Raw genomic sequence first — 22,972 nt, 5'->3', positions numbered from 1 at the left:
TATTAGCGGAATGAATGAGTAAACGACCCTACAATTCAAACATTCTATGATCTTACCTTCCTTTCTAATTGATCAAGTGTCAGTGGCTTTAAACAATTAGCTTTCACTCTGCTTCTTTCAAACAGTAAATGACCTAAAGACAATCCTTAGCTGGAACTGGGAGTCTACTTTTTAAAAGAAACTCTTTACTTCTTCAAACCCTCTGAAAGGGTGGGGAATACTTCTGGAATAACGAACATACAACTGTTTCCTAAATTATGGCTTTCATATTCAATAATGCCTCTTTTTCAGGATGCTGTTAAACCTGACAGTTTAAAAAAAAAGTCTGCTCCTATTCTTTTACATAATAGTATACCTATAATTCTATCAACAGGATATGATTGCCATTTGGTTTGAAGTGACAACATTAGAAAAAAAACAAACATTGAGGTTGTAAGTAGAGAAGTATGTGTCACATGAAATGGAAAGGACAGAGATTTAAAAAAAAGAGAGAACAATGGTGAGCAGCAGAGATGGGGTGGGCAGTGGGATGCTGACAGATATTGAAAACAGCACAGGGGCAAGCATCCCACCCCGAGAGACAGGGGAGCAGTGAGAGTGGAGAGAGGCTCTGAAGGTCTGATGCAACGTACTGTTGGTTGCACCATATGAAATTGTACATAGATCAAAACTGGTTGAATGCAGTAATTTCCTGTGCCTCTTTGTAAGAGGTCTGCTTATGATTAAACAGTATTATAGTCTGTGGGTCATTTAGTGCAAACCTTAGTCTACACTCATTGTAACAGCCATGGAAGAAATCATTATTATAGCACAAATGTAAATAGTTCTGTCTCCAGAATCATTAAGCCATAGCTAAATTATATTTAGTACACTCTGAGGGAGGGAACTTGATAACATATGAAAAAAAATACTTGAAAAGTTTCAGTGTTTAATAGGTCAGGGTGTATTTATGTGAACATTTCTTCTTTTGCATTTTGTGTGCATGTATGTTGTATTATTTAGAGTGGGCCATATATATTAGCACAAGCAATACCAAAAAGATAGAGTGATGAAGAGGACAGTAGATCATTTTAAATGCCTATTACAAATCTCAGTCCATAGTGACCTCACAGGGAATCACAAGTGTTAAAAAAAAAGAGTTACTTCTGTACATCACTGACCACATTTTAGCAGGAGGCACATGTGAATACATGTAAAAGATCTTGATCTGCTTTCTCAAGTGAGACTCAGGCTGGGAACCAGCAGTAAACCTGAAGAAATCCAAGTTTGTGTGCCAACAGCTGCATCGCCGTGCAGAATCCTCACATGGGCAGAAGAGAGCTGCAAATTCTTGACCACACTAAGTCTTTTTTTTTTTTTTTAATCTTTATTGGAGTATAATTGCTTCACAATACTGTGTTAGTTTCTGTTGTACAACAAAGTGAATCAGCCATATGCATACACGTGTCCCCTTATCCCCTCCCTCTTGAGCCTCCCTCCCATCCCTCTAGGTCATGGCAAAGCACAGAGCCAATCTCCCTGTGCTATGTTGCTGCTTCCCACCAGCCAACTATTTTACATACGGTAGTGTATATATGTCCATGCTACTCTCACTTCGCCCCAGCTTCACCCTCCCACCCCATGTCATCAAATCCATTCTCTATGTCTGCCTCTTTATTCCTGCCCTGCAACTAGGTTCATCAGTACCATTTTCTTTGTTTTTTAGATTCCATATATATGTGTTAGCATACGGTATTTGTTTTTCTCTTTCTGACTTACTTCACTCTGTATGACAGACTCTAGGTCCATCCACCTCACTACAAATAACTCAATTTCATTTCTTTATGGCTGAGTAATATTCCATTGTATATATGTGCCACAGCTTCTTTATCCATTCATCTGTCAGTGGACATTTAGGTTGCTTCCATGTCCTGGCTGTTGTAAATAGTGCTGCAGTGAACATTGTGGTACATGACTCTTTTTGAATTATGGTTGTCTCAGGGTATATGCCCAGTAGTGGGATTGCTGGGTCATATGGTAGTTCTATTTTTAGTTTCTTAAGGAACCTCCATACTGTTTTCCATAGTGGTTGTATCAATTTCCATTCCCACCACCTGTGCAGGAGGGTTCCCTTTTCACCACACCCTTTCTAGCATTTATTGCTTCTAGATTTTTGATAATGGCCATTCTGACCAGCATGAGGTGATACCTCATTGTAGTTTTGATTTGCATTTCTCTAATAATTAGTGATGTTGAGCATCTTTTCATGTGCCTCTTGGCCATCTGTATGTCTTCCTTGGTGAAATGTCTATTTAGGTCTTCTGCCCATATTTTAACTGGATTATTTGTTTTCTTGATATTGAGCTCCCTGAGCTGTTTGTATATTTTGGAGATTAATCCTTTGTCTGTTGTTTCATTTGCAAATACTTTCTCCCATTCTGAGGGTTGTCTCTTTGTCATGTTTATGATTTCCTTTGCTGTGCAAAAGCTTTTAAGTTTAATTAAGTCCCATTTGTTTGTTTTTGTTTTTACTTCTGTTACTCTAGGAGGTGGGTCAAAAAAGATCTTGATGTGGTTTATGTCAAAGTGTGTTTTTCCTATGTTTTCCTCTAAGAGTTTTATAGTGTCTGGTCTTATATTTAAGTCTTTAATCCATTTGGAGGTTTTTTTGTTTTTGTTTTTTTTGTTTTTTTGCGGTACGCGGGCCTCTCACTGTTGTGGCCTCTCCCGTTGCAGAGCACAGGCTCTGGACGCACAGGCTCAGCGGCCATGGCTCACGGGCCCAGCTGCTCCGTGGCATGTGGGATCTTCCCGGACTGGGGCACAAACCCGCGTCCCCTGCACTGGTAGGCGGACTCTCAACCACTGCGCCACCAGGGAAGCCCTGGAGTTTATTTTTGTGTGTATGGTGTTAGGGAGTGTTCTAATTTCATTCTTTTACATATAGCTGTCCAGTTTTCCCAGCACCACTTATTGAAGAGGCTGTCTTTTCTCCATTGTATGTTCTTGCCTCCTTTGTCATAAATTAGGTGCCCATATGTGTGTGCATTTATCTCTGGGCTTTCTATCCTGTACTGTTGATCTATATTTCTGTTTTTGTGCCAGTACCATACTGCCTTGATTACTGTAGCTTTGTGGTATAGTTTGAAGTCAGGGAGCCTGATTCCTCCGGCTCTGTTTTTCTTTCTCAAGTTTGCTTTGGCTATTCGGGGTCTTTTGTGTTTCCATATGAATTGTAAAATTTTTTGTTCTAATTCTGTGAAGAATGCCATTGGTAGTTTGATAGGGATGGCATTGAATCTGTAGATTGCTTTGGGTAGTATAGTCATTTTCACAATACTGATTCTTCCAATCCAAGAACATGGTATATTTCTACATTTGTTTATGTCATCTTTGATTTCTTTCATCAGTGTTTTATAGTTTTCTGAGTACAAGTCTTTCGCCTCCGTAGGCAGGTTTATTCCTAGGTATTTTATTTTATTATTATTTTTTTTGCTGTACGTGGGCCTCTCACTGTTGTGGCCTCTCCTGTTGCAGAGCACAGGCTCCGGACATGCAGGCTCAGCGGCCATGGCTCACAGACCTAGCCGCTCCGCGGCATGTGGGATCCTCCCAGACCAGGGCACGAACCCGTGTCCCCTGCATCGGCAGGTGGACTCTCAACCACTGCGCCACTAGGGAAGCCCGCTATTTTATTCTTTTTGTTGCAATGGTAAATGGGAGTGTTTCCTTCATTTCTCTTTCTGATTTTTCGTTGTTGGTATATAGGGATGCCAGAGATTTCTGTGCATTAATTTTGTATCCTGCAACCTTACCAAATTCATTGATTAGTTCTAGTAGTTTTCTGGTGGCATCTTTAGGATTTTCTATGTATAGTATCATTTCATCGGCAAACAGTGACCATTTTACTTCTTCTTTTTCAATTTGTGTTCCTTTTATTTCTTTTTCTTCTCTGATTGCTGTGGCTAGGACTCCAAAACTATGTTGAATAAGAGTGGCGATAGTGGACATCCTTGTCTTGTTCCTGATCTTAGTGGAAATGCTTTCAGTTTTTCACCATTGAGGATGATGCTTGCAACCACACTAAGTCTTGTGCAGAAAAGATTTCCATTCTGTTTTTGTTTTGTTTAGAACTAACCATGTTTATAGTTGTCTGCAAGAGTGCTGATGACTCCCTTTGGAAGGGAGTGGGGATGTTACTAACTTTTTAGTAGCATCAAATAATTTATGTCCACCTCTACTGTAAGTCCCTGTGCTAGGTGTTGGGAATACAGATTGGTCAATTTTCTTGCTCTTAAGGGGCTTATATTCCACTGTGCAAGGAAAAGATGGGAAATATATGAAAGATTTATTTTTAAACAGTTTGTTAGTTACATTTTCAAATAATATGCTCAACGTATTTTCCTTCAACCTCCAAACATGATCTAGGTGAAGCACTTCTAAATTTAAAGCAACAACTTCAAGGTAATCTTTAAAAAGCAATAAACTATTTTGCCTGTATATCCAAACATTTTGGTATACTAACAGTTTATCCTGTATTTCCTGACCTTTTGTTCCCCACCAGTGAGCAGATAGTAGACATCTCTGAAATTATTTATAACAGTACAAGGTAGCTTTTATTTAGTGGCAGCTGCTGATAGTAGGTACTGCCATACCAAGAAGGTTGAGAATCAGAGAACAGCACTGCAGCCAGTACTGCCTGGGCCTCTACACACTGCCGGACTGTGGTCTTGTTATAGATACTTGCACACGGTCCCTAATGAGCCACGTGTAATGTTTGACAACAAGAACACTAAAACGAATCCCAGCACACAACCCATGGACCATTTCTAACATTGTCCTATTGTGGATTACGCTTATCTCAGTAGGGCATGGGTGACAGGAGGATTCCAGGTGCAGGTTTCTGCACAGCGAGGTGGGCAGAAAGGACAGGGGAAAAAGCTAACTACAAAGGGGGTCCCGGGTTTGCATGGCTGTGCTATAGTCCGAGAACACCCAGCCTGAGAACTCTCAGGACCCTGACCACACCAGAAGAGCCTGAGGAGTAGCCTGGGGGAGCAGGAAGAAGACTGATGGGCCCCCCATGGCCTCTGTGCAGAACACTCCCCTTCCTAACAGATGATCATCAAGGTCGAGGGGGAAGGTGCTGGGTCTTTGGCCTCCCATTCTAGGTTTAGGACTCTAGGTGCAAAGGCTCCTACTTAAGGAGGTGCCTACTCTCTAGACAACTCCCAGGCCATCTCATTTTTGTTTTCCATCTACTATATTCATCCTTCCTCCATGAACACTGTAATGAAATAATCCCTGGCTGAAAAGAAACGTGTCCTGTTTTAAGAAGGGGTGTTCCTCAAAGATGTGACTGTGAACTTTACTCAGGAGGAATGGTGCACTCTGAACTCTGAACTCTCAGAGATCCTACGCAGAGATCTGATGCTGGAGATGCAGGGCCCGGACCCCTCGGGGGAAGACTGCATTCCCCTGTAAATGAGAAAGTAGCCTTTGAAACAACTTGAGGCCCCCATTGACTAAGAACTATGAAATGGGCACCTGAGCCAGATGGATTGTGTTTCTGCTCTTTACTTCCCAGGGAAAAACCTTTATTTTTAAATCAACTTTATTAAGATAATTTACATATAAAAATTGTCCCCATTTTAAGTGTACAGTTTGATGAGTTTTGAAAGATATGTACACATGTGTAACCATCACCACAATCAAGATACGGAACACTGCCTTTATCCTCCAAAGTTCCTTTGTGCCTGTTTCCAGTCACACCTCCTTGCCCACCCCGCACTCAGGCAACCTTTGATTTACTTTCTACGATTATAGATTGGATTTGCATTGCCTAGAATGTCATATAAATTGAACCATGCAATACCTTTTGAGTCTGGCTTCTTCCAGTTAGCATAATGCTTGTGAGATTCATCCATGTCATTACATGTTTTAGAAGTTCGGTCCTTTTTATCGCTGAGTAGCATTCTGTTGTATGGGTGTACCACTAATTGGATCCATTCACCAGCTGATGGGACATTTAAGTTGTTTCCAGTTTTTGATTATTATGAATGAAGCTGCTGTGAACATTCACATCTAAACAAAAGTCTGGAATTCTAGTAAGTTCAACAGACAGAGCAGCTTGGCAGGTGACAAACTGGCTGCCCCTCTGGGGGGAGAAGGAGTCAAGTAGTTGATGAGGTCAAGTTACAAAGAACAACCGGTTCTGTAAAAAGCAGCTATAGCCAAAAATGAAAAACAAAACAAAACAAAAACAAAAACCTGTACTGAGCAGAGAAGACGGCTGATCAGACGCCTTTCAACCGCATGGGAAAGATGGATTGCAACATCATTGGCAGGACGGAATAACATGTACACTAGTTTTCTTTGGACATGGTCTAGAATTGAGCCAAGAAGACTCAAACCTATTCCTGGCTCCTTCTTTAGGATATGTTTGAAGGCCTGTTGAGGCAGCAGAGACAAAGAGCTCCATTTCCGGAGTTAGAAAGACTACTGGCTGTGGGACCTTGAGCAAGGATAAGGAACCTTGGCAAATGAGCATAAAAACACTACCTATCTTCAGGGCTGTCTCTGATGAGAATCTATGTAAATCACTTAGTAAGTCTAGTGCCTAAGGAGTTACTAGTTTCAAAACCATGTAATACCTTTGACTCAGAGTGAAAGAGTCCAAATATATTCCTTAGGAGACTGGAATATTTTAATGTATTTTTTCTTAAATTACACAGTGAATTCTTCCTATATTATTTATATAACCACTGAATAATTATTAATCAAAATCTGGTTAAATTTTAGAAGTGTATCAACTCAGTCACAAAAGCTCCCAGTGGCTGCAACGTTCGATTGTCCCTCTCCTCATGCAGCAGCTGTCTAGTTCCAAAGCTCCCACCAGGGGCTTCTCAAGCGCGAAGAATCACCTCTGGAGTTTGTCAGTAAATCTGATTCAGGAGCATTTCCTCAGGAGCCGATTCTGGGGGAAGTGTGGCCTGCAGTCTACTCCTCTGGGCTGACTCTGGCTCAGGGGTGCCCACTGCACTGCCATGTCCTCAGTGGGGAGTTGGGGGTGCTCGGACTGGAAGCTGAGGACCTGGGTTTGGATCCTGACTTTATTGTCCCCACCCCTAACACACCTTAAGTCTCTCTGCTCTGAGCTTTGCTTTCCTTATTTCTGCTGTTGGGTGACAAGCACCTCACGTGGCTGTTGCAGAATGACATGATGTTACAGTGCCAGGACTGTCTCAGTAAATGCTTGTGGACCCTGCTACTTCCATGCTTTATCTTACAGTCTTTCCTATTTCCCACCATCTCCCACGTCCAGTGGCTGCATATAATTCAAATGAAATGAAGCCGCTTTAAACAGTGATTCATGAACCCCTCTGTAAGCAGTCAATATTGTAAAAACTGCCCTTCCGAGATTCATGAACCCCTCTGTAAGCAGTCAATATTGTAAAAACTGCCCTTCCGAGAAAGGTAGCTCTTGGGTTTTAGGTGGAAGAGGTAATTCTTAAGTTATTGTAGCCACACGTGTGGTCTGGGTTGCCGTGGGCTCGTTACCGGGAATAGGCTTCCCTCCGCTAGGAGCTTGGCTGGACTCGCCGCTCGCGCTCCCTCCTCCCGCAGGCGGGCCTCCTCCTCTTTCTGCCCGCCCGGGCACCTCGCGTACCGGCTCCCGGCGCGCCACGGCGCCCATTGGCCGATTTGCTTTAATTGATTTGTTCTGAGCGCCCTCCTGGCTTCCCGCGCGGGCGCCAGGTGCCGGCCGTTTTGCCGCAGGCTTTGTAACAGGCGCAGGTTTCTCCCCTTACCGGCACCCCAGCTGCTCGTCGCCGGCGGCCAGGGCCCCTCCCATGGGTGGATCCGCCCCCTGGGGTTCCCCCCCCCGGCCCTGGGGTTTCCCCCCCGCCCCGGTGCGCAGCCGGAGCCCAGCGGGGTGGTGAGGGACCGAACCCCGGCGGAGGTCGGCTTGGGAGAGCCCCGCGCCCTTCCGTCAGCCCCGGCCAGATCGGGGTGGGGTCGGGGGGTGGGGACCTGCGAAGGCGGTCGCCCAGCACCTTCGCCCTCCCTCCCGCACGTGCTCGACCTACTGACACTCCCCGGAACTACCCGCGGAGAAGACCCTCTCGGGTGAGCTCGGCAAGGGTCAGCTGTGTTCCATGAGGACTACCGGGCGTTTGATGCCCACGTGCTTCTCCCATTGGACGCGCGCTGCCTGGCGCGCCGAGAACCTCGGGCTTGATCAAGGGCACGCCCAGGGGCTCGAATTCTCGTTTTCTCAAGGTTTTTCGTTTGCAGTCACGTTGAACCCAAGTGGTTTCCTTCAGTTCTGGAGAAGGCTGTTCTTCCTCGTACTCCTTTCCGCCTACAAAAAGAAAAGGCAGCATTTCAGAAAAAATTCCGCCTTTAGTATGTTTACTGCTGCCCTGTAGTCACGCATGGATGTTTTGCAATTGCATCTTTACAGAGGAAGCAGGTAAAAAGCAAAACGTAGAAAGACCTAGGAGTTGTTTATTTTGCTTGAGTGATTATTTGGACCTTCCGAATTTTCTTTAATAATTTTCTTTCTGTAGTTAATGTTTCTCTTCAGTAGCGCCAAGCATAGATGGTGTTTGAGAAAAATTCAAAAGATAAAATAAGAGTTTATTTTGTTGGAATGAATTCCCAAACACAAATCTCGTTTTCAGTTAGAAACTCTGGCCTATTATCATTTTGGCTTGTAGTTCCATAATGTACTTAACTACTAAAGGAAAAAACCGGATTCTCAGGTTCTCTCTTTCCCATCCCCTTTTATTTTTCAGTCCAGCGCACAACCACCAGAAGAGAACAAAAGGAAACCAGTTTTGGGAAAACTCGGCACTCTGTTCACGGCAGGAAGGAGAAGGAACACCAGAAACGGGTTAGAGAGTCCCACCAGCTCAAATGCCGTATCAGTCTCTCCCAAAGAAGTAACCTCTTCCAAACTCCCCGAAACAGAGACTGAGAAGAGTCAGCTTCAGGGCAGCCAACGAAAGCAGACAGACACGTGCGAGGAGGGCTCCCCCCAGGAAAAGTGCCAGGAGCCGGAGGACCAGCGCCCCGAGGGCTGCGTCCAGGCGGCCCCCCCGGACGCCAAGCGGTCACCTGGCTCGGGCAGCCTTGCAGCGGAGGCGGCTGTGCAGCAGGGCCATGAAAGTGATTCACCCCAATTAGAACCTCTGGAGGCAGAGGGAGAGACTTTCCCAGATGCCACCACCGCTGCCAAGCAGCTGCATTCCTCACTAGGGAATTCCTCCGGGCAGGAGAACGCTTCGTTCGGCGCTGGCCGCGAGCAGGAGCCAGCTCGGGGAGCGAGGGGCGTGCCGGGCTTGCCCGCCGGGGAGCAGCCGGCCGACAGGGCCGCCCGCTTGTGTGCCCAAGGAGGCTCTCCGGAGCACGAAGACGCGCCGAGCCAGCCCCCCGAGGACGCATCGGCTCCTGCGGGCCACCGTCCCGCTGAGGGCGCAGAGAACCAGACGGGTTCGGCGCCGGGAAACAGCAAAGCCGACCCCCCGGGGCGAGACTGTCGGCCCCGCGAGCGCGCCCACCCCGCCAAAGTGTTGACTCTGGACGTCTACTTGAGAAAGACTGAGGTGGCGCGGGTGGACGAGCCGGTCGTGATCAGTCCCGGGGCTGAAGATTGCGGCGATTGCGAATATATGGAGAAGAGGTCGAGTGGCCGAAGGTCGGGGAGGCGGAGGAGGTCGCAGAAATCCACCGACTCCCCGGGTGCTGACCCGCTGCTGCCTGACTTTGAGCCCCGGAATGACGCGGTCTTCGACAACGAGGTGGCGCCAAACGCGGCCGCCGAAAACAGCTCTGCTGAAAAGAAAGTGAAATCTCCCGCTGGGGGCGTTGCCTCTGTTTCCGGCCTAAAGTCCAAGCCCAGCCCCGACCCCAAAGGGCAGCCGCTAGGGGAGTCCGAGCGGAGCAAACAGCCGCCGCCCGCCTCGTCCCCCACCAAGAGGAGGGGCCGGAGCCACGTTCCGGAGGCCGTGCCCACCTCACCCACCGGCGGCCCGCGGGCTCCGGCCAAGGACTCTCTTCCCAGGAGGGCGTCCGGCCCCGGCCCCGGCCCCGGCCCCGGCCCGGCCGCCAAGGAGAGCGGGGAGGAGGCGGCCCGGGTCATCCACCGCAAGCTTACGGTCAAGAGCAGCGCGCTGCCGCCCGAGATCAAGCCCGAGCCCAAGAGGGGGCCGCTCCCCAACCTCTTCGACGGCCGGGGAGAGGGAAGTCGAAGCAAAGAGCTGGGCAGATCGGTCGGAGGTTCTGACGCCGACGGCTTGAAGCCCAGGAACCATTTCGGTGTGGGCAGGTGGACAGTGACCACTACAGTGACCATGTAAGTAACTGCGGGGTTGGGCTGGCGAGCCGCGGTCGCCGCACACGGGCTGGGCGGCCGCTCCAAGGGGCGCAGGTTCTTTGCATTTGTGGAAGAACTGTGTGCACTGGGTTTTCTCCTCGGTGGTGAAATTAAGATAGTGAAGGGCTAGTTAGCACAGTTAAGGTTTAAGAAGATGACCCATTCGGGACCTTAGTTGGTTGTTAATTCCTGTTAATATAAGCCTTTTAAGTTCAATGAATGTGAAAGTGAGATATCTCAGGAGGTTCAGTGTTTACATAAATAATAGAAGACTGCATGGCTTGACGAACTAATTCTATTCTTTATTCAGAATATGCACCAGCATTCCTGGGTGGGTCATTCTTAAAACACAAATGAATTTGAAAACGGAGCAAACACTAGCATGTACAGTATACCCAGTAGCTTTGACGTGTCTGAGTTTAAGAGAATTAACAGAACCTTTTATGGAACTTGGTGCATTCTTGGCCTAAAGCTTTACAAAAAAATCTCTAATACAAGTATTTTGGTTCCCCTTTTATAATGTTAGGTAGTTTTGTGATATCTTTGCCACCAGGTCGAAAAGTAATTTTCAATTATTGAAATGAAGAAAGATCAGTGTTTTTACTGGAAGACTATTTGATAAATGAAAGGACACGTTAGAAGGATCAAGCTCAACAGCAGACTGTGACCACTTGCTGTTAAGTTTATTGATTTCTCAAATATTTATTGAGTACCTTCTTTCTGTGCATGGTAGTGTGCTAGGAACAATGGGGAAAATGCCACAACTGTGATTCAGTATATATTGCCTTTGAAAAGTTTATGGCACATTCTGGCACCCAAGATGCTGACAAATCAGGTAACTGTAAGAGGTGATAATCTGATTAAACTGCCAAATGGATGTTACCATCCCCAAGGCTGGGGATGTGCACAGGAGGAAGAAATCACTGTTGGTGTTTTGGAGGAAATGGGATTGTGCCTTGATGGTGAGTGTGATCTGTATAGGTAGACAGGATGGGGAGGGCACCCTGGAAAACTCTTAAGACCATCCCCCTTCCCACACTCATCCTCCTCCGTCTCTCAGCACATGTGAAAAGTGAGTATCTAAACTTTTTCCAGCATTCACACATTTATTAAAAGAGCTGAGATTTTCACAGTGTTATCGTTCTTTATATATATATATATAAATTTATTTTATTTCTGGCTGCATTGGGTCTTCGTTGCTGTGTGTGGGCTCTCTCCAGTTTTGGAGAGCGGGAGCCTCCCACTGCAGTGGCCTCATCCGTTGCAGAGCACGGGCTCCAGGCACGCGGGCTTCAGTAGCTGTGCACATGGGCTCAGCAGTTGTGGCACATGGGCCCAGTTGCTCCGTGGCATGTGGGATCCTCCCGGACCAGGGCTCGAACCACTGTCCCCTGCATTGGCAGGCGGATTCTCAACCACTGCGCCACCAGGGAAGTCCACAGCATTACCATTCTTAAACTGAATGGATTCATTCTATTTGAATTCTTGGATAAGTAAGCTTAAGAGTAGGCAGTCCGCTTGGTAAACACCGGGGAGGAAATCCTGCTTAATGAATAACTTGAGCTACCTCACCAGCTGCCAACCTGGAGAACTTTGATAGAGTCAGCAATTTATTCTGTAACAGCAGCAGCGGAGAAATAACCTGAGTGAATGATGCCCATTATTTGTAGGCCAGTGTGACTGAACATTCAGACCTCCTAAGTATGAGCCTTAGAGAAACTATGCTGTGTACCTGATTAAGGGTGCTTGCCCGGTCTTCCAGTCAGAATACACCAGTGGGAAAACCAGAAATGTTACACCGTTAAGGGATAGGGTCAACAAACCAAGCAATCTTGCAATGCAACTCTTCTTCATGTGCTGTTTCCTGTGACAGAACTAAACCAAATGTCTTTTTCTGAGGAGTGATTATTTCCTACCTAAAATTTTCCTTTGCCAGAGGCTCAGTTTAATTCTGTTTTGCACACGGCCTTGCACTTGGTGAATCGGCAAATTATGGGAATGGAGAATTAATCATTGTTTCTCATCCTTTGACCCATTTATGTTTGACTGATGGATTTTTTTTCAGACCCTTTAGTTCTTCCTCATTGTTTTCACCTGGAGATGTTACGTGGATTATTTCTAAAAACAACTTGAATCTAAAATTTTGTAGTTAAAACCATTTTATATTCCCCGAAAAATAATCACTGTGAAGCAGCATGTTTCTTGATGCTGTTAGAGAAATTATGTCTTCAGTTCTACCAAGTATTGAATGTTGAGATTCTTAAAATGGTATGTTTAGAATAAGGAGAATTTTCTTCTCATATTATAGCCGTGGCTTCTTAGACTCCAGGATATTTTCCCTTCTCACATCTTAATGAAGGCATTACAACGTGAATTATAGGAGTCTTCCTTTTAATCAGTTTGAACCAGGTTAATTGTAGTGACTCTCTGTAGCAGAAGTTAATAGTACAGAAAGTTTGGTTGTAAAATGTATTTTGATCTTGGTGTAAATCTTTAACGTGCAGATGTGTGTGTCCTGTCCTTAACGTAGCTTATTGGCTAACCTGGAGCATTTTCCATTTACATCATAAGATCTACTTTGATATTTGACTGTTCCTTGAGCTGATCAGTGAGAATTTTTTAAATGTATATTCCCTGCTTATGTGAACATTCCTCATTAACTGATAGCATTTGTAAGTTCTCTTATTTCTAATCATCTCACTGGTTTTAGAATTTAATCTTTAAGGAAGTGCTTGTAAGTTAATTTTGCTTTTAAATTTCAGGTAAGGGCCCACCGTGAGGGAGCTTAGATATCTTAAGGAGATATTGGGGAAAGCAATGCCAAGGAGAAATTCATGAGAATATATCAAATATAGTATTTAAATAAAAAATTTAAAAATGAACATCTAATTCTTAATGCTGTATTTGGGAAGGACATCTCAAGTCTTCTCAGTCTAATCATTTTCTCCAGAAGAATAAAGTGTCTTCTTCCAAGGTCCTACTGCCTGTTCCTTCAAAAGGCTCCTCAGGCCCAGCCTTCTTGAAGGCCAGTGAGTCCATGCAGGAGACAGTGTGAGATGTTAATGCTTCCCTACTTTGTGTTCTCATTATCGAGGTGGCCTCTAAGGTATGATTATCTTATAGCTCTCTTGATAATTTATTGACTCCTTGGATCATAAAGCTGGACAGAACCAGAGGCGGTCATTGAGGCGAAGCTAGTCTGATCCTATCTGGGGAAGCAGAATAGTAAGAGTTGTTGGGAGCATGACATCTGAAACCAGAACACCTGGCTTCTCTCACTTACTAGCTGTGTGACTTCAGGCAAAGTACTTACCTTCTCTAGATGCCAACTTCCTCATCTTAAAAAATGTGGGGCTTCCCTGGTGGCGCAGTGGTTGAGAGTCCGCCTGCCGATGCAGGAGACATGGGTTCATGCCTCGGTCTGGGAAGATCCCACATGCCGCGGAGCAGCTGGGCCCGTGAGCCATGGCCACTGAGCCTGCGCGTCCGGAGCCTGTGCTCTGCAGCGGGAGAGGCCACAACAGTGAGAGGCCCACATACCGCAAAAAAAAAAAAAAAAAAAGAGAGAATGTGTAAAATTGAACATGAGGCAAGCCATAGAAAGTGCTTGACGATCAGTGAATATCAGTGGGTGTTATCTCTTACATTAAACCACTAATGATTTAGACATTTTTGTTTTTAGCTTTAGAGTCTGTTTTTCTTGGAAAGCTTATATAAAAGTGATATATAAAACATAAGTAAGAGTGATTCTGGTTGAAAGGAGGGTGGTTGGCCAACAGTTCCATCCCTCAGTTTCTACTGTCCCCTGTTGCAGCCCTTGAAGAGAACCACAGGATATCGTCAATGATAACATGTATGTGTGTGAACCAGTACACATACACGTTCTAAACCATCTAGTTTTTTGTTTATTTTTACAGGTAGAGAAGGTAGAGTTTAGAGAGTTAAGGTGGCTTGACCAAGTTCACACAGATAATTGGTATAAGAGCCAGGACCAGAGCCAGAGGACATTTTTTTCCTCAGAAAGAAAACAGTGTGTACATTCAAAGACTTAAAATTTCCATTAGGGGGCAATTACACCCAAGAAATGTGAGAAAGAAGGGAGACTCTCTTTGCCCCCAGAATGGTGGCAAAACCAACAACTGAGTAATTGATAAGTAAATTATGGTACATCTATATGATGGATTTTTATGCAGACATTATGAAGACTTTTCATATTTTTTTAGTAACTTGAAAAACGTTAAAAATGTTAAATCTCTTCTTTTTTTTAAGGCAAGATACCAAACTCTATGAACAGACTAATCTCAATTCTATTGAAAATATTTCCCTATGCTTACAAAAAAGACGGGAAGTATACTAGAATGTTGACAGGGATAGTGTTTGAGTGGTAAGATTATGAGTGGTTTTTTGTCTTTATATTTTCTAAATGTTCTATAGTGAACACACTTGTATAGTCAGAGAAAATTTTTACGGGGGAAGGATGAAGGGAATTAAACTATCCAAAGAGGTAAATAATAGATAAATATTTTTTATAATCTCACTTTTGAGATAATGTAAATAACAGTTATAATAAAATACACAATTGATTTTTGGGGAAATCATTTACATATTTAAAGTATGGGAGTGCAGGAAGTATTTAAATTGGTTCTGATGTTCTTCAGTCCCAACTCTAGTGCCAAGCACTATACTTATCTACTAGGTACATGGTAACCTTATTAGAAAACTCGTTACCCTGTCACCTGTAGCCTTTCTTAGCTATATAATGTTTCATCCCTCGTACGGAAGCGCGACATCCACTAAAGGTAATTGATAGTATATTTAGAATTGTTTAAAAATTGTTTCATCAAAAATGTTACCTATCAGAAAGATACTGGCTTTTCACAGTTTTGTAATAAATTGGTATGTTCACTTTAAAACCCAGGTTAATAACTTTATCTTGCTGCTTTATTCTTGCAGCCCTGCCAAGCCCAAACATGTGGAACTAAATCTTAAAACCCCGAAGAATCTTGGCGGTTTGGGAAATGAGCATAATCCATTTAGCCAGCCAGTTTACAAAGGAAACACTGCCACCAAAATCTCCTTATTTGAAAACAAGCAGGCAAATAGCCCAAGACACACTGACCTTCGAGGTGTGAGGAACACTCCTGCCTCTAATAAAACATTTGTCAAGAGGGCACAGCTGAATTTAGCCCCAAAAGCCAAGGAAATGGAGCAGCCTGAAAAGAAGTTGATGCCAAATAGTCACCAGAATGGTGTGCTGGGGAAGGAAACCTTGGCAGAAGCCAAAGTTACTGTTCCTGAAGAGGAGACTCCTGGTTCTTGGCTTAACCAAGGTGATAAGGTAGATGGGCAAACAGATGCTGGCTGCCCTTCTGAACCAGTGGTTGCTGCTCTGATTCCTGTTAAGGACCACGAGCTCTTAGGAGAGGACGACTCAAAGGCTGCTGGCAGCAAAAGACTTGAACGTGAAAATATGACTGATACAGCACAAGAGAGCCCTGCCGTTCTTGAGGCCAAAGATTCACCTCCAACAGCCATACCAAAGCCACAGGATGGATTTTCTGACTCACAGCACCCAGCTGGGTCATCTAATGGGCCTTCTCTTTCACTGGCTGGCCCCATTCCTGTGGATGATCCCAAAGACACATGTGCTCAAGCTCCTGTAAGCAGTTTTCTGTTCACTGATCTAAAAGTGTCAGAAAACCATAATGGATGTACTCTGCCCGTGTCTCATCAGAATAATGAGAAGATGTCCCCCTCCAGACTTGCAGGAGGAGGAGGGGGAGAAAGAAGCCCTCCTTTGTCCCCAGAGCACAGCCTGGCAGCTATGGGAAATGAGTGTCCATCCAAGGTCCTTGTCCAGGTCAGGTCCTTCATGCTTCCTGTGGAGAACACCAAGGATGTCCCCTCTGGGATCATCTCAGATAGCTCTGAAGTTAGAGAAGCACAGTTGCCAAGCTGTCACAATAATGAACTTGAAGTGGTTTCCGTTGCAAGTCGTACTCCCCAGAAAGAGGAAGTACAGGGCAATAAGAGCACATCACCCAAACACATTCATTGCACAGAGGAACATGTAGCAAAATCTGGCCCACAAGTCATGCTGCCCGAATCAGAAAAAGCTCTGCCTATTCAGGGCAACGGAAAACCCCTGAAGACTGAATCCAGCACCACCAACTACCCTGGCAACAGAAATCATTTCGAAACCCCTCAAAGACCCGATCAAAATGTTGTAAATGGCCAGGACAGTCCTGCAAGCCTTTTGAACATTTCTGCTGGTAGTGATGATAGTGTATTCGATTCTTCTTCTGATATGGAAAAATTCACTGAGATTATAAAAAAGATGGACAGCGCAGTTTGTGTGCCCCAGAAGAAAAAGAAGGCCAGGATGCCAAACTCCCCTGCCCCTCACTTCGCCATGCCTCCTATTCATGAGGACAATTTAGAAAAGGTGTTTGATCCCAACGTGTTTACTTTTGGTTTGGGTAAGAAAAAGGAAGGCCAGCCAGAAATGTCACTGGCTTTACATTGGATGCAGAATCTTGACACCAAATCCAAACTGAGACCCAAACGTTCATCCACTGAACAGAGTGTCCTTTTCAAGTCCTTGCAAACTCGCACTAATGGGAAAGGCGAGCCTCTGGCGGCTCCAGAAGTAAATGACAAGGAGAACAGGGATGTCACAAACGGTGGAGTCAAGAGATCGAGGCTAGAAAAAAGTGCACTTTTCTCAAGCATCTTATCTTCTTTACCACAAGACAAAATCTTTTCTCCCTCTGTAACATCAGTCAATACCATGACCACATCTTTCGACACCACTCACAACAGTTCTCTTTCTCGGCCTTCCGTGTTACAGCCCGTGGCTGAGGGTGCCCCACCCTGTGGTTTAGAGAAAGAACAGCCAAGTCTGCCACCCAGCAACGTAAAGGTCTTCAATTTCAACTCGTCAGATACGTCTCATTCGGGATTGGAAAGTCCGAGCTCCGTGGAAAAGTACCTGCAAAAAGAGGAAACCGGAAAAGATCTGGATTCACGAAGCAACCTACCCGTGCCAAAAACTACATTTTCTGAATTTTCAAAACTGAAGAACAGTGGTGATATGGAAAAGGCTAATCATATTGAAAGTGTTCTTAAATCGAACTTGCCGAGCTATGGAAGCAGTGACACAGACTTCCCCGGTCTTTTCAAATCCACTCTGTTTGACCCAAGCACTTCTTTTTCTGAAATGTCATTATCAGATACAACAGTAAGTAGCAACATAGTATTATTTATGTGGGGTATTTTTAAGTCAGAGGAGAGGGGGACGATGAACAATTCATGTTATTTGTTTAAAAATGGTTATGCTTGTGTCTGATAGTTTTTTATTCATCACATATTTGAAAACCTACTATGTACAAGGGTTTTTAGAGTCCAAGAGAAAAGGTACTTGGATTCTGTTCTCAAGGCATTTGTAGTCCAGCAAGGAAAATAAGCTACAAATATTTTAGGGCACTTGTGAACTTATGTGTTGTATTGTGAAAGGTGGAGTTAAGGTACCTTGAGAGCTCAGAGACAGGGTGTTTTTTCTTCCCTAGTTCTGTGTAAAAATGCTCAATACTATACCTAGAATTTTGAGCATTTATGAAGCAAGCTTCCTTTATCTGGAAAAGACTCCACCGAGGAATCTTGTTCCTAACCGTTTCTCTTGTACTTTGAGATTCACTCTTTCTTCCCCTTAGTAGCAATAAATGTTTATCCCACATGGTTGATAAAGTATTTTCTCTTTATCTGGAATTAGTTTTCATTAGGGAAATATTATTTTCCTGCAAAGCTGTTGGGGAGTAAAAAATTTGGTCTACATTGGTACTTTCCTGTAACAGAGTAGAAAGGATGGCAAAATACCATTTTGAGAAACAGTTAAGATTTCTCCATCTTCTTTTATCTGACTGCTGGGAGTTGTTTTTACTCGGTTTTTGATGTGAATTTGTGGCTTTCCGTTACCAAGCTTGATACTCAAATTGAAAGAGGGAGGCAGATAAGATTTAGAGCTCAGCTCTGCTAAGCCCAGAAACAGGAGTGGGCCTCTGTATTCCTGTTGCCCACCCTGTGAACCAGGCTACCTGGCAAGTGTATATCAACATCCAACACAGTTTATCCAGGCAGAAAATATCTTGCCCACTTCCTCATTTGTACAGGGCACTGCCCCATGTTTGAATTTGTTGTATTAGCTTTTGCTACAAGCCTATCATGGAATACAATTCTGGAAGCTCTTTCAAAATGTATAGTTGGATTTCCAGCAGAGGCTCAGATCCCTCTGCTCAAAAGTTTTCATATTTTTTACTCTTAGGATGCCATACACACACACACACACACACACACACACATACACACATATAGATGAAGATATAAAGTAAAAATTATTGAGGACCCCAAAGAGTTTTTGTTGATATGGGTTATGCCTATTGGCATCTATTATATTAGAAATTAATACTGAAAAAAATTAGAACATACAAATGTACATTCCTGTAGCCATCAGAGCAATGATGTCATCACATGTCATGGACCGTCTGGAAAATTCCGCACTACACCTGTGAGAGAAAGAAAGTGAAAAAGACAAATAACCTTATTATGAAAATGGTTTTGACCTAATGGACTCCCTGCAGAATTATTGGGGACCCTCCAGGGACCCCTGGATTTCACTTTGAGAACCACTGCTGTAAACAGATAAAACTGAATCAGCCTATAGCACTTAGAAATCCTAAGATTTTTGAGTATTTCTCTGAAGCACAAAATTGACACTGGTCCACTTCCCGTACATTACAGCATTATTCTGTCTTTTTAATCATTCTTAGATTATCTCTTTTTTTTTTTTTTTTTTTTTTTTACGGTACGTGGGCTTCTCACTGTTGTGGCCTCTCCCGTTGCGGAGCACAGGCTCCGGACGTGCAGGCTCAGAGGCCATGGCTCACGGGCCCAGCCGCTGCGTGGCATGTGGGATCTTCCCGGGCTGGGGCATGAACCCGTGTCCCCTGCATCGGCAGGCGGACTCTCAACCACTACGCCACCAGGGAAGCCCAGATTATCTCTCTTTGACAACGAGTCTGACAACAGAATATACAGTTTCCCTGTGGAGTCCCTTGAAAAACCCAATGAAATGGAGTAAAAAGGAGAAACAAAGTACTTTATACTTTCTCTAGGCCTTTTTATGATTAAAAAAAAATTTTTTTTTTTGTTTTTTTTACACCTTGGGCTTTGTTGACTATATAACTATTCTCCCTTTAATGTCTTAACTGAATTTTATTTAAATATCAGGCTTTTTCTTTAGCTTGTCTTCTTGAAATGTCAATATATAAATAAGCATATGGCATTTTAATCTGTAATAATGCTCTACTGAGGCCCTTCCTATGGTCTTTCAGGCATATTCCACCCTGGTGTGGTGCAAGAGCGACCAGATCAAAGGCTGTCCTTAGAACAGGCATCCTGTTCAGTGAAAGTAGTCCATGTTTTATAATATTTTTACATGTGTAATTACTATTTTTATTATCTTAGGCATTTCTGGTTTTACTGGTCAGATGGTCTTGAAAATGATTAGTTTTGGAGCCATATAAAAATATATTTTGTTCATCAAAAAGGAGGGATTAAAGTAACCATGTACAATGTACGTTGTGAAATATACCATAAACACTTTATTTAGACTAGTTATGTGATGAAAAAACAGTAATTATAGATTCAGATAAGATATGTATATGAACACATAAAATGGATTCAGCTCATTCTAGATATGTGATTTATCCATTAGAATTTCTCTGTTTATTTGAAATTATACTGAGATTGTTTGAATTATAATCTCTTAGCTGAGTTCTTGTTCTGTGAACTGATGTAAAACATAGGTCTGACTCTTACGCCCTGAACTTTCCAGATTGGTGGAAGTATCCTAGGCGTTTAAATGAAAAGAAATTGAAATGTCAAATACAGTTAGAGGGGGGAAAACGCCCTTATTTTAATAGAGTCAAAGAGAGTTTGTTTTGTTTTTTAAATTTTTATTTTATTTTTGGCTGCCTTGGGTCTTTGATGCTGTGCGCAGGCTATTCTTCGTTGAGGTTCCCGGGCTTCTCATTGCGGTGGCTTCTCTTGTTGCAGAGCACGGGCTCTAGGCACACAGGCTTCAGTAGTTGTGGCACTCGGGCTCAGTAGTTGTGGCTCGCGGGCTCTAGAGTGCGGGCTCAGTAGTTGTGGCACGCGGGCTTAGTTGCTCCGTGGCATGTGGGATCTTCCCGGACCAGGGCTCGAACCCATGTCCCCTGCACTGTCAGGCGGATTCTTAACCACTGTGCCACCAGCGAAGTCCCGTCAAAGAGAGTTTTAAGACAACTTTGGCATAGATCAAGGTAGACATGTTTCCAAATTGACAGATATGAGGCAAATACGATCTTAAAGGATCATGAGAGGAGAAAAGAGGACTTTACATAAAGTTTAATTATTTGTTGTGTTTTTGTTCATCTGATTACAGACACTTAAAGGAAGTGTCCAGAATAAAATCAATCCCCGACCTGGAAAGGTAAGATTATTTTCTATTCCGAGTCTAGATTTAATTTGATCTGTTAAAGTGCAGTAAAACGTGCTACCACTCTCACTTTCTTTAGGTGGTGATATACGGTGAACCTGACGTCTCAGAGGAGTGCATTGAAGTGTTCAGTGACATTGAGGATTGCAGCTCTTGGAGCCTCTCTCCCGTGATACTCATAAAAGTTGTTAGAGGATGGTAAGAGTGACACTTTGTGTTTCTGACTTGGAGGGTGTATGTTTCACCTTTTTAATTATCCTTTTGGTCATTAGTACTTATTATAAATTATGCCCTTAGCAATGTAAAGGGCAGACAATACTAGTCATAGTGAATACTAAAAGAAATTCATGTCTAAGAAATATGGTTTATAATGTTATTTCTGATGATAGGAATGATGCATGTTGTTGTTAGAAAAATCAGAAAAGTGCAGCAGTATAAGTTTCTTTTTCCCACATAATGTTGGTTTGGACTAATGAGCACCAGAGTCCATAATATACTTTTGGTTTTTGAATTTTCAATGAGGTTGATAAGAATTGCACTACTCATATTGATAGGTCATAGTCATGTTGATAGAATTTTTTAAATTCTATAAGAAAAAACATCTTTGCTAACCTTTTTTAATGACAGTTCAGTGAAGGACTAATCTAAATTTTACTTTCTGACTTTTTGACAGCAGATGTTTTTTATTAAGTAAAGAAACCGTGAAACAATTATATTACCAGCTTAAATGCTTCGAGGAAATACACAGGAAATTGAATAAAGAAAAGCAGTTTTTTAAAAAAAATCACTTACCTGGCATGAATACTTATCTTTAGTGCCTATTTATAAGCTTGTTTAAAAGAAAGAGTGTAGGGCTCTTTATGGTTTACAAAATTATTAAGCTTTTCTTTAGGTCTCCATTTGATTAAATATGCAGCATCTTTCCTCTTAGGTTTTAGATATTTTAATGTATTTTTCTGTATATTCAACATATTCATTAGAAAAATACAATTAGCTTTTGTTCTTAAATTTGAAAACTGAAAGTTATAATTTTGTTTTTAATGAATAGTGATTCTTCAACTTTTGTTGACTTCTCTTAAGACCAGCACTGTCATATATTGTCATGAGGTTTTTCTTTAGTGTTCGGATGTTGTTGGGAAGAATACTGTAAAAATGCTTTCTGGGTCACTAAAGTTAAAGTATTACATAGTATATCTGAAAGTTGCTAAAGACAGTAGATCTTAAAAGTTCTCATCACTAGGGAAAAAATTGTAACTGAGGTGGTGGATGTTAACTAAACTTATTATGGTGATCATTTCGTAATATACACAGATATCAAATCATCATGTTGTACAACTTAAACTAATACAATGTAATATGTCAGTTAGATCTCAATAAAACTGCACAAAATGCTTTCCATTAACATGCATGTAGTAGTCCTTTGTATCAATATATCCATTGATATGGTTCTAATATATAAGTTAAAATCCCTCAAGAGAAGTGTTTTTTACATACATGAAAAGAAAAAAATTGCAATAAACGTCCATTTATCTGACATATTACTAAGTCTCCACCAACTGGCAATTCTATAAAACTTCAGTAGCTCTATAATGTTCATATTGATAGTCAAAAGTCCTCTAAAATCCTGATAAAATTCTTCAGTTATCAGAGCTTAATTATGCCCACTGAAGTTTTAGTTTTAGGGAGAGTTTATGCTGTTTTAATTGCTAGAGAATTGGCCACTAATACATGGTATATATATATATAGTGGCTATTGGCCAGAATATTTGCATATTCAAAATCTCTCTCACCAAGACTGGCTAATAGTTTTGCTATGTTTTATTCTTAGCTGGATTTTTTATGAGAAACCAAATTTTGAAGGACACTCCATCCCCTTAGAAGAGGGAGAATTGGAACTGTCTGGTCTCTGGGATATAGAAGATATTTTGGAAAGAAACGATGACGAGGCAGAGTCGGCTAAGCCTGTGGTGATTGGTTCAATCAGACTTGTGGTCCAGGTAGGTAAAATTCGTAAGGTTTTAATAAACGCAAACTGAATTTCATCCATTCTGTCAGCAAATATTTATTGAATGCTG

General features: G+C 42.9%; 1 protein-coding gene across 1 annotated transcript in view; it reads left to right on the top strand.

Annotated features, from left to right (window-relative positions):
• Positions 1-22,972, top strand: part of CRYBG1 (crystallin beta-gamma domain containing 1) — a 201,896-nt gene that overhangs the window by 133,982 nt on the left and 44,942 nt on the right. Inside the window, exons 3-7 of the mRNA XM_065888987.1 lie at positions 8,781-10,339; positions 15,314-17,600; positions 20,844-20,891; positions 20,977-21,095; positions 22,726-22,894. Coding sequence (XP_065745059.1) covers positions 8,781-10,339; positions 15,314-17,600; positions 20,844-20,891; positions 20,977-21,095; positions 22,726-22,894 — 4,182 coding nt within the window. The remainder of the gene's footprint in view (positions 1-8,780; positions 10,340-15,313; positions 17,601-20,843; positions 20,892-20,976; positions 21,096-22,725; positions 22,895-22,972) is intronic.

This window comes from Phocoena phocoena, chromosome 12 (assembly GCF_963924675.1).
Source record: "Phocoena phocoena chromosome 12, mPhoPho1.1, whole genome shotgun sequence".
In the NCBI taxonomy this organism is placed as follows: Eukaryota; Metazoa; Chordata; class Mammalia; order Artiodactyla; family Phocoenidae; genus Phocoena; species Phocoena phocoena.
Note: the sequence above shows the minus strand (reverse complement) of the source record. Positions and strands in the feature narration are given on the sequence as shown.